The sequence below is a fragment of the Sciurus carolinensis genome, chromosome 9 (genome assembly GCF_902686445.1).
Source record: "Sciurus carolinensis chromosome 9, mSciCar1.2, whole genome shotgun sequence".
NCBI classification, from domain to species: domain Eukaryota; kingdom Metazoa; phylum Chordata; class Mammalia; order Rodentia; family Sciuridae; genus Sciurus; species Sciurus carolinensis.
The window spans coordinates 14932630-14946984 of record NC_062221.1 but is presented as its reverse complement, the minus strand read 5'-3'; the positions used below and the strand labels follow the sequence as shown (position 1 = coordinate 14946984).

At 37.9% G+C, this 14355-nt stretch overlaps 1 protein-coding gene across 3 annotated transcripts in view; it reads right to left on the bottom strand.

Moving 5' to 3' along the window:
- Window positions 1-7585: 7585 nt before the first annotated feature.
- Gk5 (glycerol kinase 5) overlaps window positions 7586-14355 on the bottom strand; it is a 70351-nt gene continuing 63581 nt past the window's right edge. For all 3 annotated transcript variants that reach the window (XM_047565342.1, XM_047565343.1, XM_047565344.1), the window contains 3 exons: window positions 14027-14086; window positions 13194-13327; window positions 7586-10969 (listed from right to left, as the gene is read on the bottom strand). In XM_047565342.1, the coding sequence (XP_047421298.1) occupies window positions 10821-10969; window positions 13194-13327; window positions 14027-14086 (343 nt within the window). In that variant the 3' untranslated portion in view covers window positions 7586-10820. The remainder of the gene's footprint in view (window positions 10970-13193; window positions 13328-14026; window positions 14087-14355) is intronic.

The window sequence follows — 14355 nt, the reverse complement described above, 5'->3', positions numbered from 1 at the left end:
TAAAAATTGTGTATGTGTGTGTGTGTGTGTGTGTGTGTGTGTGTGTGTGGTGGTGGTGGTACTGGGAATTGAACCCAGGGGTACTCTACCACTGGGCCACATCCCTAGCCCTTTTTTATTTCGAAACAGGGTCTCACTAAACTGCTTAGGGCCTCGATATAGAGGCTGGCCTCGAACTTGTGACCTTCCTATCTCCGCCTCTCGAGTCACTGGGATTACAGGCGTGCACCCAGTGCCCCAACACATTCTTACATGCAGGTGATTTATTTTGGGAGATGATTTCAAAGAACTGGCATGAGGGACAGCAAATGTGAAAACACATAGGAAGAAAAACCAATCCAAGGATGTGTTACAGAGATAATCACTGCTGAAGTCTACTGAGCCCCAATCCTGCAGAGACTCTCTGAGAAGAGCACACCTCAGAACCCTCCACGGGAGGGACGGAAGAGGGGCATATTTGCACCTGGCTCCCCTCTTCTTTGCTTAAAGCTTGCTCCACAGAGTGCTGACCCTCCAGCACTTTCAGGTTGGAACATGAGTGCAAATGCCAGAGTGGTTCGGACAACGATTCCGAGGCAGACATTCCTGCTCAGAAAACAGAAGGTAAAACGAAGGAAGATGCTATCAGTTCGACAGAGCAGATATTGCGGCAACAACAGGGATTAAAGGTGGACCAAGGGCCAGCAATGCAGCTCAGCAGTAGAGTGCTTGTTAGCATTCCTAAGGCCCTGGGTTCAGTCCACGAAGAAGAAGATGAGGAGGAGGAGGAGAAAAGGAGGGAGGGAGGGAGAGAGAAAAAGAAAAAATGAACCAAGAGGACATGAGGTAGGGCAAGAAGTGACCAATGCTGGAGATAACTGAGTAACAGAGGGTAAGAGACAGCTCTTCTGTACAGAATTCCAGGGAATAAATGTAAAGACAACAGACAGACAATCACCATTACTAGGCAAATACCACAGGAATGATTGTCGTACGCAAGAAATAACCACAGACAAGCCAGATGCAGTGGCCCAGGTCTGTAATCCCAACAATTCAGGAGGCTGAAGCAAGAGGATTGCAAGTTCAAGGCCAGCCTCAGCAATTTAGGGAGAACCTGTCTTGAAATAAGGGGCAAGGGGCAGGATGTAGCTCAGTGGTAGAGCACCTCTGGGTTGAATCCCCAGTACTGAAAAAAGATTCTTATTAAGGACAAAGGGGAAAATAGTAACCTTACAGTGCAAAAATCTGGCTGGCAGATACCACCCTAATCAAGTGACCAAGATTAATTATCAGTAATAATTCATATAGATAAATATTCATGACAGGATGCACTATGGCCACAACATCACTTCTGCAGTAATCTGACAAAGCTGCAGTACCTTAATCTTGTCACAAGAAAACATTGGACCAACTAAAATTGAGGGTCATTCTAGAAAATAACTGCCTTCAAAAATGTCTACTTCATGGAAGACAGAATGACTGAGGAACTGTCTCAGATTGGAGAAGACTAAGATGACATGAATATTAAATGCAATGTGGGAAGCTGGATTGAACTTTGAATTAAAAAGGACATTAGAGAACAGCAAAATTCAAGTAAGGCCTATAGATGAGTTAATACTACCATATCAATGAATTTCCTGGTTTGAGTAATTGTACCGTGGTTACACAAGCACTCAAGATGTTAAGGAGGGGAAAGGGGATGAAGGGGGAACTCTGTGTACTTTTTACTACTTTTCTGTGTCTAAAATTATTTCAAAATAAAAGGTTGAGCAGGCCACAGGGGTACATGACTATAATGCAGCAACTCAGGAGGCTGAGGCAAGAGGTTAAAAACTCAGCCTCAGCAACTTAGACCCTGTCTGAGAATTTTAAAAGGGCTGTGGGTATAGATCCGAGGTAAAGTGCCCCTGGGTTTAATTCTTACTACCAAACAAAACAAAACCCAAAAAGTTGAAAACTAAAACCTAGGGATTGTGTTAAAATACAGATTCTCACTTCTTAATACTGGGATGAGATGTGTACTTCTGCTTTTCTTTCTTTCTTCCTTTTCTTTTTGGTCCTGGTGACTGAACCTAGGGGATCTCTACCACTAGTTCTACCCAGTTCTTTTTTTTTTTTTTTTTTTTTAATTTATTTATTTATTTATTTTTAATGTAAACAAATGGGATACATGTTGTTTCTCTGTTTGTACATGGCGTAAAGGCATACCATTTGTGTAATCATAAATTTACATAGGGTAATGTTGTTTGATTCATTCTGTTATTTTTCCCTCCCCCCCACCCCTCCCACTCCTCTTTTCCCTCTATACAGTCCTTCCTTCCTCCATTCTTGCCCCCCTCCCTAACCCTAACTCTAACCCTAACACTAACCCCTCCCACCCCCCATTATGTGTCATCATCCACTTATTAGCGATATCATTCGTCCTTTGGTTTTTTGAGATTGGCTTATCTCACTTAGCATGATATTCTCCACATTCATCCATTTGCCTGCAAATGCCATAATTGTATCATTCTTTATGGCTGAGTAATATTCCATTGTATATATATACCACAGTTTCTTTATCCATTCATCAATTGAAGGACATCTAGGTTGGTTCCACAATCTGGCTATTGTGAACTGAGCAGTTATGAACATTGATGTGGCTGTATCTCTGTAATATGCTGATTTTAAGTCCTTTGGGTATAGGCCAAGGTCTACCCAGTTCTTTATATTTTTATTTTGAGACAGGGTCTCACTAACTTGTTTAGCTTCCCTCTAAATTGCTGAGACTGGCCTTCAATTTAGGATCCTCCTGCCTCAGCCTCTCAAGTTGCTGGGATTACAGTCATGTGCAACTGTAACAGGCATGAACTTGTTTTTCTTCAAAGCATCCCCCCGTTGCACTGAGGTTTAACTGATATATAAGAAACTGCAATATTTAAATGAGTGTTGAGATATGCAAAAACAAAAACATTGCCACAAATGAGAATGAATTTATTGTTTGGAGGTAGTTCTACACAGGTATCTCATTTCTGCTTGTCTTGCAAGCAGAACTACTGCAGCCTTTGTTGTAAGATAGAGATGGTGTCTCCCTACAGAGCAGAGGGAAGCTTTGTTTAACTATCTAGTACAATAAAAGTCATTTCCTCTGGGGTAAGCATTCAGCAGATTTACTTCCACCACAATACAAAAGCCTTTTTTTTTTTTTCAGTACTTTTGGGGATTGAACTGAGGGAGGGGCACTCTACCACTGAGCTACATCATCATCCCTTTTTATTTTTTGAGACATGTTCTTGCAAAATTGCTGAGTTTCAGCCTCCTGACTTGCTGGGATTACAGGTGTGCGCCACCATGCCTGGCAAGACTTGGGTTTTTCTAAGTTTGAGGTTCCTCCACTATACCACAGAACACTGCATGAACAGAAACCAGATTCTTCCACGTAGGACTTGGGAGGCAAGAACAGATTAAGTACGAAGATAATTGATGCCTGCTATACCATGAGTAATAACAGGCTTAATCTCTGACCCAAGAGGCTCCTGTCTTTTGTCAGTATCCATGAAACTATGGGAAGCCTACTTGTTAGCTTCCAGGTAGGTATAATTTCAACCTCTTCTCAGTGGTTGGCAGTGTTTAGTGGTGACGCTTGGATGCTGACAGCATCCTTTTCTAGAAAAGAGAGGACAAGGCTCCTGTGGTCTGGGTGAGAGAATATGAGAATCTACAACCCTGTCCCCCAAATCTAGGTGCAAATGCTCTTGCCCAAATGGTGGGGTAGGAGAAAGGGAATTTGGTTTATCTAAAGTATTTGGCTTATAATCTCCACCACTTAAATAGTTGTCTCTTTTTCTAAATAGCAAAAAGTCCACTATTATTAGGCATAGTGGCAGACACCTGTAATCTGAGCAGCTCAGGAGGCTGAGGCAGGAGGATCCCAAGTTCAAAACCAGCCTCAGCAACTCAGCAAGACTCCGTCTCTAATTAAATAAGTAAATAAATAAATAAATAAATAAATAAGCAAGCTGGGGATGTAGCTCAGTGGAATGTGCCCCTGGTTAAATCTCCAGCATCAAAAAAAAAAAAAAAGCCCAATATTACATGATATCATCTTTCCTTTTTTTCCTACACAATTTCTTTGAAATAAAATCCATTCTTTAAAACAACTGCCATAACAATCAAATAAATATCAGGAAAGCCAGCTCCACATAATGCTTATAATTACTCTATAATGTCCTGGTCCCTTGTCTTCTTCATCAGACTGATACTACTTTGAACAAAATAATAATAGTGCCTTTCTTCAAACATCTCAATGTTTATGATTCTTCAAAATTTCCTACTACAAAGTAATACCATGGACTCAGATAGTAAGAGACTCCACTGACCAGACTCTGGATTTTTCGCCATTTGGATATCACAAAATATGTGCAAACTCCAGTAAAGAACAAGACACATGAAAAATTAAAATGGCTTTAATGTTCCAGCACGTATAGATCAGTCACTCACTGTTTCATTGCAGTTTCTCAAATCATTTTAGATAATTTTCAGAAAGGATTTTAACAGCTGCTGGGCTAATCCCATCATCTTAGTATATGAATTACCTTTCCTCCAGTTATTTATAATCTTCACTTATTTTTGGAAGCACTGAGGAATTGAACCCAGGGCCTTAGGCATGCTAGGCAATCTCTGTAACCCTGAGCTATATCCCCAGTCCCCCAGGTTATTTACAATTTTTCTAGATATTTAAAAATACAGTATAATTTCACAACAAATTACATTTTCCCCATCACAAAGAATTAAACCTCTCCTCTACTGATTTCCTTTATGTAAGAATGTAGAATAGAGAATAAGAATTCTAGAGAGGATCTAGAGAGGCAAGATTTCATAAATCCCCTTTTCTTTCTAACCCCATGAAGCCCATATTTATTTAGAGTTACTGCTGTAGTTAATGTACTTATTTCTGTCACTTTAAAAATTTTTTTTTTAATTTTTTAGATGTTGATAGACCTTTATTTTATTCATTTATTTATATGTGGTGCTAGAATTGAACCCAGGGCCTCAGGCATGCTGGGCAAGCACTCTACCACTAAGCCACAACCTCACTTTCTTTTTCACATTGGTGGGGATCAAACCCAGGGCTTCCTTCTTTGACTTTCTTAATGTGTAGAAACCAAAGCAGGACTAAAATACTTAATAAAAATGCCCAGATAATTTTTTTTTAAATCTACAAGTTAAAATAGACAAAGAGTAAAGTTCACATGCATATGACAAATATTTCTATTGCCATGCATCCTTGATTTTATCTGTTGACCTTAAAAATGGTTTGAGTTTCTCAATGACTATTTAATAAATGGGTGAATTCATAAAGAATGCCAGAAAAAGAATATAAATTTACTGACACATATGAGTTGGGATCTATATTTACTATCTTACACAAATAGGAAAATTTCTAACTTTCTACAAAGTGATTCTGTCATTTTTACACAAATCAGTTTATTTTATATATAAAAGGTTAGAAATATGATGATAGCGATATAGAAAGTATGTACCTGTACACTCCACATAACATTTTAAGTAAAGAAACATTTTTGCTATCTCACGGTTTTAGTACCACACTTTAACAAGAACAGAATAGAACCCTTCTGCTCAGGATATTATAAAATCATGTTCAAAATGCTATATACATTTTGCCTTGAAAGATTTAAAAAATCCTACTTAATGACTTCTTAAGTCACTGGACTGATTTAAAAAAAGACTTTTAAAAAGATATTCAAAGATACGGCTCATTTAGCAAACAATCCAATTGGCAAATGGGCAACAGAAATTTCATTGAACAGGATAACAGATAGCAAAAAAAAAAAAAAATCACATAAAAAGATATGCAACCTCACTAATAAGGGAAATGCAAATTAAAACCTTAATGAAATATCACTACACACCTATGAGGATGGCTGAAATTTTAAAAAGTGACAATAACAAATGCTGGTGAGCATGTGGAGACACTGGGTCACTCACACGTGGGTGAGAACGTAAAAGGATAGTCATACTGGGAAAGTCTGGTGTTCCTCATAAAGTTCCTGCAGTGCTGGGGATGGAACCCAGGGCCCTGTGCATGCTAGGCAAGCACTCTACCACTGAGTTACATCCCAGCCCAGGAATTACTTAGGTTGGGGTCCCTCTATCATTTTCCCCCTATACAGACAGATATCTATCTAGATATAGCCATTTTATAACAAATTTATAGTAAAAGAGGAGGGAAGACCATAGAAAAAGAACAACAGAGAATTTCAGAAATATTTCATTTTGCAGGCTCATGTCTCTATCCTTTCTATACCCAAGGTCATTCTTGCATTCCTCTAGGGCCAAGGATGCCATGGGATTATAGTGACAGTATAGTCTGTGATTTAGCCAAACATTTATGGCTAGGAGGCTCCAAAACTTAAAACACCCGCATGATTCTGATCACCCACTTTACTTTTTGGAGATACCCAATTTGACTGGTTTGAGCCAGATGACCTGGCTTTGGGAATTTGAGAAGATGAGTCAGGGATCAGGTAGGTGGTAAAAGGTTCAAGGTATATTTGGGGTTTTTAACTCCTATTTGAAAAAACATGATTTAAATTTCCCAGAGGGATTCAGACTCCTTCAGGGTATATTCGAGCATTCTTTAGGCTATCTCTAGGATGACTCTAGGATCACTTAAATCTAAAGGACCTCAGAGCACAGCTTTATCTCTCCTCAAAGAATTATAAAATTCCTGCCAGATTCCTGGGCTGTACTAGTTTAAAGACTGGTCCTGGTCTCCCATGTGTCTTGCAGAAGGGGCTATGTCTGAAGTTCTTTTCTATAGTGCTACAGTGTTTGGCAATGTTAAGATTCAATCTGTTAGTCATCTCCAGTCAAACACATAAACCCTGTCACTAGAAAGGCTTTGATTATACCTTTAAAAGTTAATATAGCTGAGGGAGTAGCTAAGCGACAGGGTACTTGCTTAGCACACACAAGGCCCTGGGTTCAATCCCCAGATTAAAAAAAAAAAAAAAAAAAAGGAAATATAACCGTATTTAAGGGTGTATATCTGTACAAAAATACTTTTGCAAATATACAGACATACAAAGTATTTTTAAATAAACAATACAAGGATTCTAGCTCTCATAACAAAGTAGTCCTTCTCAATCCAACAGAAACATATTTTACTTTCAACAAATATAAACAGTTCCCCATCAACAAAAGTATGTAACATCATAGATAAAATATGTATACAATCAAAGTTTGCACCTATAAACAAGTCAAAAATTCATCCCACAAATAAGAAGGCACAGTGTTAAGCTCTGGAGAAACAGAATGTGGCTCCTGCTCTCAGGGAGCTTCCAGTCTGGTGGAGGTTTGCACAGAAAGCAGGAAAAAAGAGAAGCAAAAAAGTAGCTCAAGTAGCAGATGGTCTATAGAATACACTAATCCTAAACTGAAGTCCGAGACCTGCAGATTAAGACCACAAAGGCTGCAAAGGCTGGGTAGGGGTGAGTGGGTAAAAATATTATAAGACAATGCCTAGCAGGATGGAGTCCCTGGGTTTGATCCCCCAGCATCACCAAAAAAAAAAAAAAAAAAAAAAAAAAAGAAAAAGGACAATTATATCATGAGGGTTCCCCGCCTCATTAACCAGCAACATACAAACCCTATTTGTTTTAAGAAACTACTACCTCTTTTTTTGCCAAATTCATTTCCTACAATAAAAAGAGGCAGAACAGGAGTATGATACTCTGTTCTGAGTCTTCAATTTTCTCCTCACAGCCCATGGTGGTGGTTTTCAACTGGAGTGATTTTGTCTCCCACAGTGGCAGAGTTTGGAGACATTTTTTGGCCATAGCTAGGAGGAGGTTGCTGGAAGCCACAGGGCGGAGGCTGGGGATACTCCTCTGATGCATGGCACCACACCCCAAAACAAGAACTATCCAGTCCCAAATGCTAACATTGAGATTAAGAGCCCAGGTCATGGGTGGAAACAAAAGATTTAAAAACCAGTAAGTCTGTAGTATAAAAGCAGTTAGAACCACTTTAAAATGAACTATACAGGAACACTCTCCTCCTTATTGAGACTGCTTAAGAACTAAAATCATCTGATAGATCCATAATGAGAAAATAAAATATGCTGAGGAACATTAGCACATTTATATTTTTTTCAAATATTAGCATAAAAATGGCAAATAAATTTGACAGATGGAAAGAATGATTTTTTTTCCCACTCAACTGACTTTGATTATCAATTGTCTTTATAATCACGAAAGAAAAAGTCACCTTTTGTCAGATTGGTTAAAATCTGACAAAAGATTTATTAAACTGTGTCTAAACTGTGTCACTAAAAACGGCCAGAAACAGAAGAAAAAAAGATTAGCTTCTAGATTCTCAGAAGAAAAAAAATTAGCCATTGATCTTTGAGAAGCAGCTCAATTCTAATGAGAGATATTCAAAGTTATTTTTCTATATTATCTAAAAGGCATTTCTCCTTTGTTTTGTAATTGAATGTTGAGAAAGAAGAATGGGGAGAAGAAATGAACCAAAAAATTTTTAGGGGTAGCATTACAATTCAGTTCATCCTAATCCAAAAGACAGAATCATTTCCTGTGAAATCACACCATCGAGAAGCAGAAGCCAAGAGAAATATTAACACAACAGAGCTGCTTTCATGTAATTTTGGTAGAGAAGCCTTTAATTGGCCACTAAGCTTTGTAAAAAAGAGTAAAAAGAACGAAAAAATATCATCTATACAAAGAGACGTGACTTGTTACAGTAAACGTGACTTTGTTTAACAAAAATATCTCCAATTTTTTTTTTTTTTTTTTTTTTTTTTGGTGCTAGGGATTGAACTCAGGGCCTTGTGCATGCGAGGCACACACTCTACCAACTGAGGTACACCCCTATCCCCTATCTCCAAATCTTTAATAGAGCTAATGATACTATGTATTTGCTACAATGCCTCCATCAAATAAAATTTAGTAATTGAAGAAGACACTTGAAGGTCACGGAAATGGAATCTGCAGAATTGCACTTTAACAGTTAGTCTATCAACTGTATTCTCAAATGGACATAAATGACATCATAAGAAGATTCCCTGAACAGCTCCTCCTCTAGTTTCATTATTACACAATAGCTAGTTCTACAATGTAGGAATTTTTTTATGATTAATCTTAATAAAAAGGGAAACTCATTCATGCAAATTCAAATCCCCTAATGCAGGCAGGGACAAATAACATGGAAACAGGTTGGGGGCTGGACCATTGCCTTAGCACAATTTTATACCCAGCCTGAGGTTTCTCCTTTACATTGATTCTAGCAATGAAGTCAGATAGTGGGACAATCCCTGCTCCTCTCTGTGGATTTCTGGCTTGGTGGCCATAGGGCCATCATTACTGTGAATGCACTCGCATCACTTCTATTAGATAGCCACTGCTTATAGCTCAGAGAGATAAGGAGACTGGACAAACATCAAAATGAGACACCAAGTAAAATACTGCCAGGAAGGCAATTCTTAAGTTACCAATAAGCTAGGGCACTTTTTCAAATTAAACTCTTATCAATTTAGGCACTTAATAAAACCAAAAGATATTTTTTTAAAAAATTTTTTAGTTGTCTATGGACCTTTATTTTATTTATTTATTTATATGTGGTGCTGAGAATCAAACCCAGTGCCTGACACATGCTAGACAAGTGCTCTGCCACTGAGTCACAACCCAGTCCCCCACAAAGATATTTATGTAAGCATCTCGACAACTAAGAGAGATAAAGAACAGGAGAAGAAAGGCAAGATTTATTTCAACTACCTGCATTTTGTAAAAAAAAAAAAAAAAAAAAAAAAAAAAATAGAATGTCACACTTTAGCCAGAAGTTTATGAAAGAAATGTTATTTGAGAAAGAAACCAAAAGATAATTTTCTGTTCCTTAAGAGTCAATTTCCTTTTTCAGTCCATTAACAAAAATTATTTATATGTGCCTTGCAACATATAAAGAATGCTCAGATTTTGGATGGACAAGGAAAAAGTAAGGCAGTGTCTTTCACCCAGTAAAGACTGACTTAACAGTAAGCTTTTCTGAGAAGGACACATTGATCTCACATTTGGATATGACATTGAAAAATTATGTATGGCTTTACACATGAAATATTATTGTTTCAAAATTCTACATTTTCTCAGTTACTCTTTCTTTTTAGTTTTATGGATTTCAAACAGCCCACTTAATTTCCTTTTTCTTTCTTTTTGTTGGAACTGGGGATTGAACCCAGGAGTGCTCTACCGCTGAGATACATCCCCAGTCCTTTTTATTTTTTTTTATTTTGAGAGAGGGTCTCTCTAAATTGCCAAGGCTGGCCTTGAACTTGTGATCCTCCTGCCTTCCCAAGTAGATAGGATTACAAGTGTGCCCCACTATGCCCGATTCAGTCCACTTAATTGTAAATAATTAAAGAAATACTTTTCCAATAATTTTGGAGCAAAATATGAATGGTGCTTGAACCAGAATTATTAGTTTTTGGATGCAAAACAATTATATTCCATGTACCACTGACCCAGTATAAAAAAGAGAAGGGCCCATAACTGTCACAATACAGTTGAAATGGCTAATGTCCTGTGGAATTTGCTAGAAAACTGAAGACGAGGTTTGAGGTATTGCTGCCTTAGAATTTTACCAAGATAAAAAAAGTAAGTGTTTTTTGTTTTTTGTTTTCTTTTTTAAAGAGCAACACTTTTTGTCCCAGTTTGCGAAGCTCATTCTGAATCTTCTCTGCGGTCCCTGTGGTACTGGTCCTCCCTGAGCACTGAAATCTGCAGGTGGTGCCCCCGAGCTGGCTGCGGTCTTGATTGTTTCACTGAGTGTTAGGTCTTGTTATACCAATTCATGGAGCGTTTCACAGCTTTGACCCAGTTTTCCATACTCATTTCATATTCTTGACATTTCTTCTGTGGCTTGAAAACCATTTCACTTTGCCTCAGTTTCTTTAATTCCTCCTTGTCAGTCCAAAACCCTACAGATGAAAAAGTCATTCTCAGATTTTAAGACAAATAATGAGTCCATAAACTTACTCACAAACTTACATGAGTTGTGCCAAGGGGAAAAAATTACTATTTTAAGACACAATCCCAAATAGCTTGCTACTTTTGAATTTTGTTAGATTGATCATTCCTGGGAATAAATACACCAGTATTTTAAAATCTTTTGTTTTCTAACTTTAAGTTTTATTTCTGAGAGGGCAGGCCTCAAATCACTTTTAAAGTAGCCACATGCTGTCATTATTTAATTTCATGACTTGCTATTTAAAAAAAAAACAATCTGGGGCTGGGTTGTGGCTCAGTGGTAGAGTGCTTGCCTGGCATGTGTGGGGCACTGAGTTCAATTCTGAGCACCACATAAAAATAAAAATAAATAAAGTAAAGGTATTGTGTCCATCTATAATGAAAAATATTTTTTTCATAAAGCAGTCCAAGGAAGAAATAATATATTTTCTTTTTTTCGTCTTTCTCACAGTGCAGGGGATTGAATCCAGGGCATTCCCCCATGACAGGCAAGTGTTCTACCATTGAGCTATCCCGTCTCTTTTTATTTTTTGAGATAGGGTATCAGTATGTTGTCCAGGCTGGCCTGCAACTTGTGATCCTCCTGCCTCAGTCTCCTACAAAGCTGAGATTACAGACATGTGCTACCATGATGGGCATATATTATTCTTTTTGTTCAATTAAAATAAATGAAGATAAATTGAGATTTTTGTCACACACCTTGACTTCGGTGGCAACTACCCAGTATATGCATAAAATTGAAAGTTGGGAATTAATAGAAGAGTTTCTTTATCAAAGTACAGTATCTTATACAAGTTATTTAAATTCCAATTCAAGATAAAATTGTAGTTCTAACACATACTGCTCTTTGAAATCATGTGATTTATAAGCAAAAGCAGCCAGAGAACACATTTTTTTGGCACTGGGGATTGAATGCAGGGGTGCTTTACAACAGAGTTATATCCCTAGCTCTTTTTCTTTTTTGAGACAGCCTAAGTTGCCAAGACTGGTCTTAAACTTGCTATCCTCTTGCCTCAGTCTCCTGAGTCGCTAAGATTACATGTATGTACCACTGTGACCATTTGAGAATACATTTATAATTATAATAATTAGTAGTCTGAAATGATACAGGTGTATGTGTATTTATTTATTTAATCTATTTACAGTACTAGGAATTGAACCCAGGGGCCTTACCATTCAACTACATCCCCAGTGCGGCCCATCTTTTATTTTTTTTGAGCAGATTCATCAAGGTGCTGAGGTTACCTGAACTTGTGTTCTTCTCTGTCCCTGGGATCACAGGATGCATGCACCACCCTACTCGGCTGGAATGGAGTGCTTTTTAAAGCCAAAGACCAGCCTATTGACAAAGTTCCTCTTCTGTGTCAAATTCTACTCAGGCTTCTCCAGTCTTCTTCAACTAGGCTTCAACTTTTGGACTTCCACATGTTATCCAATTTTAGGAAGAATCCTGCCAAGTCTGTTTAGCCAGAATCCCCAAACCTCGGTATCTGATCATCTCAGATATCTCATCTCCACCTTCCCCCAGGCCAGCCATCAGCAACAATCCTGCTAGGTTGGTTTACCCAGAATTTCCTCTTACCTCCAGTATGTCCTCTTAGGTTTGTTATTTCCACAATCCCACAGTGCTGGGACTCGAACCCAGGCCTCCAGAATGCAAGGCAGGCACTCTACCAGATGGGCTATATGGCCTGCACTCAGTATGTCCTCTTAGTATAATCTTCCACCTACTGATTCCCACCCTGCTTCTGAGCTATAAATTCTCACTTTTCCTTGTTGCATCTGCCACTAGAAAATGCCATTGCAGTAGTCCCTATACCTGTCACAACAGTCTCCCTGAATTAAGTCTGCCTAGTGTTCTTTAACAACTGTGCTTCAACAATTGTTTACCTTAACACCATCTACCCAAAGACCCTCCTCTGCAAAGGACCAAAGCAGCTGAGCATCATGTGCCTTCGCCTCCTGTCCATTCTCAGGGAAGGAACGAAGGATGGAGAGATGGTGTACCCAGACTTAGCAAGGTATTTTCTGAGGAACATGTTTATGGATATGGACCTTAATGGACACCAGGGCTTTCCAGACCCTCTCAGCAATTTTGTGATTTGAGAGGAAAAATTCTATCACAGATATGGTTGGCAAGGTAGCTCTCTTTTTAAAAATAAAATTAACACGTACCAACAGCAAGGCCAGCAAGAGAAGCAGCACCCAGGCAGGACATGTCAAAGTGGGCTGGTCTGTCTATATTCTCATTAATCAGGTCTGAAGTCATCTGCATAACAAAACCATTCTTACAAACTCCTCCATCTGCCCTGCGGGGAGCAAGATATAAAAGATAAAAGTTACAAGAACGAAAGCATTATTCATTCTTTCTATGTGGGCTACATATTTTTTTACATCCTTGACTTTACAAGTTTAATGTTTCTTGTGCTAATGACTGAACCTAGAGTCATGCTAACCAGGTTCTCTACCACTGAGCTATATCCCCAAACCCTATATGTTTATTATTATTATTTTTTAATTCCAAAACTGTATCACTTAGCACTGACCTGATGACAAAAGGTCTTACTGGGCATTTGCTAAATACTTTCCTTATTCCTGCCATTAATTTTCCCACCTGCCCTGTCTGTCTTTGGACTAGTCAAAAAGGCTAAGTAAAAACTAATATAAAAATTCATTTGGACATTATAGCAAAGAAAGTCAATAAATTTAACACTTCTACACCAAAAAGATAGGTAAAACTCAAAAAAGAGATTTTTAAAGATTTATACAATACAAAAGTGGCAAGATTTCACCAAATTTCATATTATGTTATATTCTCCAGAAGTTCAAAATTAGCTTTCCTGTCCTCTCCAAATCCCTGCAACCAAGAATTTACTGCCAAGGAACCAACCATACGTTCTTTTTGAAATCCTGAAAAACCAGAATGATGAAAATACTAATAGCAGCTACTACGTACTTCTAATTTCTTATTGACTCTGTTAGAAACAAAGTTCACAAAGTTCACATACCGGATGTTTGTAACAGGAATATGGATCTCTTTCTGCATCATCTCATATAATTGTTTGTTTCTGGTTAAAAAACAAAATAACTATTTAGAGGGCATTCATATCCTAATACTCCTCCTATTTTGATCTCAAAAAATAAAAACCACAGGTTTATTTACTTGATGTTTATAAAACATGTGAAAGAAAATGTTAAAGAAATATTTGTTAACTGCAGAATGCCTAACAGGTGCTTGATTAAAACAGCCTCTCAGGGCCTCATGGTTTTCCCCGCTTCATAAAGCATATTTTTAATTTTATAACAAAATTTTATCTATTACCATTCTACAAAGGAA